Source organism: Propithecus coquereli, unplaced genomic scaffold, assembly GCF_000956105.1.
Source record: "Propithecus coquereli isolate 6110/MARCELLA unplaced genomic scaffold, Pcoq_1.0 Scaffold2, whole genome shotgun sequence".
In the NCBI taxonomy this organism is placed as follows: Eukaryota; Metazoa; Chordata; class Mammalia; order Primates; family Indriidae; genus Propithecus; species Propithecus coquereli.
Genome location: NW_012144966.1, coordinates 17,854,527 through 17,859,182, shown reverse-complemented (window position 1 = coordinate 17,859,182; position 4,656 = coordinate 17,854,527). Strand labels below are relative to the sequence as shown.

The 4,656-nt window shown below is 38.1% G+C and overlaps 1 protein-coding gene across 1 annotated transcript in view; it reads left to right on the top strand.

Annotated features, from left to right (window-relative positions):
• The window catches only part of CA2 (carbonic anhydrase II), a 17,228-nt gene extending 14,108 nt beyond the window's left edge, over nt 1–3,120 (top strand). The window contains exon 7 of the mRNA XM_012643610.1: nt 2,579–3,120. Coding sequence (XP_012499064.1) covers nt 2,579–2,698 — 120 coding nt within the window. The 3' untranslated portion in view covers nt 2,699–3,120. The remainder of the gene's footprint in view (nt 1–2,578) is intronic.
• Nucleotides 3,121–4,656: the final 1,536 nt, after the last annotated feature.

The window sequence follows — 4,656 nt, the reverse complement described above, 5'->3', positions numbered from 1 at the left end:
ATTGAGCTAGTCAAGGCAAATCAGATAAAATAGTCATGATTCTATGTGATGTGAATCAGATCGAATAAATGTTCATCACTCCCATATGTTATAATGCATTTCTGAATCCCGACAAAAATGAGAATCGTCCCTTGGAGAAAAAGTACCTATTAAAACTCACTCCAAGCTGCTTTAGAGGCCTAGGGAAGATATTCTTACATTTCCAATGCAGTGTACTTTGTGATGTTCAAGTGATTAATGCAGCTTCTAACTCACTGATGAGTATCCACCAAAGTGGATACAAATGAATTTTTCCTGGACTGTCTCTTAGCACACAGTTGAAATGTAGAGAATGGACATTCCTTAGGATTCACAAGAATTTGGATCCTGAATAATTTATGGAGCAAGTCAACAGCCAACAGTCTTGAAAATGATAACTGTCTGAGTAGTGATAGTGGGCTTTAAACCTACAAAAATTCGGAATCATGGTTTAGAGCTGCAATGTGCACCAGATATTATGTTGTCCAACCTTCCCAATTCACTAAGCTAGAATTGTGTTGTTAAGCAGTCTGAGAAAATTGAAGTGCTTTCCACTTAGCTACTTCATGGCAGAATCAGGTCTGGGAGCAAGAATTCTATTCCTGTGTTCTGCTTTAGAACAGTAACTCATAAGTACTACAGATATTCCACATCTTTCTTTAGAGGACATCTATATCTAACTAGAAATTTCCTTGTAATATATCAAAGTGGGCCAAAAAAAATTGTGTGCTTGACTGGTTTGTCAGTTGAATATTTGACCTTGTGGTCATAATGTATTTGAGCAAGCTTCATGAAATAGTAGCATAAGGGAAGGTTATAATAATGACACTTCTTATTTGTAGATGTAGTATTTGAGTTATAATTAAAAACATGAAAATTCTTTCTCTTCCTTCACTGGGCATAATCCAGCTTGAGATCATGGTCTAACATTCAGAGCTGTGTCAACAAACGGATTTATTGTGTACACACACACCCGTAGCCAGAAATACACATGTAGGTAAGGGCAATTGAACCTGTTCCAGTAGTCCCTGTGCCATGAATTTTCCCTTTAAGGTAGTACGTGGTATTAAACTAGATATATTAATTGTGTATATTGGCAAAATACTAATAGGGCTGTTTTTCATATCCTGTGACACGGAGTCCAGAGGAATCATGCTCACCTCAGGAAGCCAGAGCTCTGGTTCCTCCTTTGTTGTTCCCTTGACTTTGCCTTGTTCATTGGTGACTTCATCCTCGAGGTGATTGAAAGAGCATTTTGAGAATCACATCCAGGTATAACCACCTTTCAAGGAGGAAAGGAACACATCTTCCATTGGTTCCATAGGAGCAGAGAAGCTTTTCCCTGAATACTCCAACCAAACTTTTCACGTTTCACTGGCTAGAACTGCGATTCTTGCTTAGTCAACAGCGAGGGAATGTGATCACCGTGGTCAGTTAAGACCTACAAATTTACCCACCTGAGGTTTACAGGAGGAGGGCAGATGTCCAATAATGAGAAAGTATGGAGGGATGGATGTGGGTAATATAAATAGATCTTCTAATTCTGCTACCTTTATTTTCTATACTGAGGTTTTTTCTCTGTGATGCTAAAATAGAGTCCTGATATGAGGACTGATATGAGGATGTAATGTAATCAGTAGAGTGCAGAGTAGAAATTGGTTGTACTGGTTTGATCTGATTGTATGTTATAAACAGACTCTCTTTCAGATTACTGGGATTCTGCCATAATGTATCAACCCTAGATGTTCTTAGAGCATTCCCTTGCATTGCAGTAAGGATAGTTGTGCATGCTACAATAGTTGACCTACATGAAATTGACTTTGTGGGAGTGATTGAAGGAATATTACTGGGCAAAAGAGATGAGGTTAAGGGCTGTCGATTCGTGGGCTGCTATAGTCCTATCCATGCCACCCTTCTTCATGTAGATCAAGTTGTGTTCAGAGGAAGGGAGACACCACTTTTCAAGAAACTTGATGAAGTAGGAGACTGTTTAAGGGCTGGCTGTGTCACAGTGGTGGACCAGGAAACAAACAAGTTTAAAAGGGAATAAAATCAACCAATGACATGAGTTTGAAATCCCAGGTTGGGCAAATTTATTCCTGTGTTTCTGTATATTTACACAGAGATGCCAGCTCATTGCTAAGCCCATGGAGCTTGCAGGCCCTGGACCATTTCACCTAATTGTATAGATGCTGTAGTTTGTCTTCCCTGGGGCAGAAAACAAAACTTTAATTTGAGCTAGAATTGGTATTATTATTTTACATCTTGGAAGTATGATTTGATAGACTTTTGATGATTGATTTTGAAATTAAAAGCTCACTGAAAATTTCCTTCAAAAATGACACCAACCTTTTCATGTATTTTATATAAATTGGTTTATTATAAAAGCATACATACATAATATATATGTGATTATATATTTATTAGGAATCAAATTGAATTTTGGCCATTGATATATAGCACTATGAATATTCAGGAATGCATTTTAAGATATAACACAAGCACGTAAGTGAATACTATTGTGAAACTTTAATTTTCAATTTTTTGTTGTGTCTTTTAGATGAAGAAATTCCGTCATCTTAGTTTCAGTGAGGAGGGCGAACCTGAGGAACTGATGGTGGAAAACTGCCGTCCGACCCAGCCACTAAAGAACAGACAAATCAAAGCTTCCTTCAAATAGGTTGATTCCATGGCCAATGTTCAAATAATGAATTTTCAGGTGTTTCCTTTTACCTAAGCACAAATCTAGTTTGGTGATTTGGACCCTGGCTGCTTTGCATCTGGTTTTCTAGACGCTTCATCTTTCACCTGACATGCTTACTAATAAAATGTGAAGAGCAAGAGCAATTGTCATGTTTGACAGAATTGCCGCGGCTGGTTGGTGCTTTGCTTATAGTTGTAGGTAGCAGTCTTTCTGTAATGGAGAATGTCACGTGAGGAATAGGAATAAAGTACCTTGACTTCTTTCACAGCATGAAGGGTGATATGCACTCACAATTGTTCACTAAAATACTATTTTTAAAACATAGGCCAGTAGAGTGGTTGAGTGCAAATTCGTACCATGAGATAAATTGAGCTAGTCAAGGCAAATCAGATAAAATAGTCATGATTCTATGTGATGTGAATCAGATCGAATAAATGTTCATCACTCCCATATGTTATAATAAAGAAAAACTTTAAAAATTCTTATATATTTATAGCAAAATTATCTTCAAAATGAATTATGTTGTAATTTAGTGACTTTTGAATTATAGAGATGTAAATGAAATATTATCTGTAAAATTGTTATAATTATAGTTGTGATACAGAGTATATTTCCATTCAAATAATATATCATAACTTAATAAATGTTGTATTTTACATATATTCTCTAATAAAATTCAGAATTTTAGTCTGGGTTATTTTATTGTATGCTGGACAGTGGGTCATACCTTAATGGAGGAGCAAATGTCTACTTTTACAGTTCATATTAATTCATTATTAATAGTAAGCCATCCTAATTGGATTACTTATAATTGAAGAAATCTCCATAAAAGGAAAAACCCTGGAGAGAGTTTATTATTTGCCAAGTACTGTTTTAAGTGCTTTCTGAGCACTCAAGTGACCCTCATGACAACCCTGTGAGGATTAATCCTGCAGGGGAAATGGTTACATTAAAAGGAGCAAGGTAGAGACGGGGGAAGGAAGAGGATACACACTCAATCAATGCAAGCTCCTTGGAAATAAAGTAAATAAAAGTCCATTCCATTCAAAAAGGGAATTCAAGTGACAACCAGAAGTAAAATAATAATCTGAATCTTTGAAAGGTACATTATACCTGTTCCAGAGAGGAAGAAGAGTGAATAAATGAAATAAAAATATTTTACTATTATGCCTGTTCTGGATGTAGCTCTGTGCCTTGACCATGTAAAGTTTGGCTAATGAGTTACTCTGGGAAGCCCAGTTTAATACAGAGCGTAGGTTCTACACTTCAGGGAATAAAAATCCATTTTACTCTAGATAGAAAATTTTCTAAACTCATTTACACTCTCATGTGCTTTTCTAAGGAATTATTCTGAGTTTTGCGTAGGATCCTAGCTCTTCCCACCCTCTCTGGTCCTGGGTATAAAGAGAGAGTGATGCCTGGATGGAAGCTCTTTACTTGCTACAGCTCATTGCATCCTCCCTAAGCCCCGCCCACCCTCACCTCCAGTCCTCCATTTAGTGGCGGCAAGCTGGTTGGAAACTAAAACCTGCCACTAAAGAACGTCTCAATCTATTCTGGTTGAAGCAGGTTTTTTTTTTTTTTTAGGTTTCTTATCCCCCATTGATATCAGCCCACACAGATGGTGCCTGGGTTACAGGGGAGAGGGCCCTGGGTCTACATGATGTCCCCTAGGTCCTTGCTGGCCTCTGCCGTGGAGTGGCTGGCCCAGGCCCCGATCTGTGTCTGCTGATGTGGGACCTGTTTCTTCTGGTCTTGGACAGTGGTCCAAGCCACTGTCTCTAGTTGCAAAGTCCTGTACTCTTCTATTATGACCCTTGGGAAGGGTTCAGTTCCCAGAAGGCAACAGGGTAAAAAGGAAGCCAGTGTCACACAGTAAGAGTCACCCGGGGACACCTATCTCCTCTCTCCCAAGTACCAGTTTTTTTGCTGTT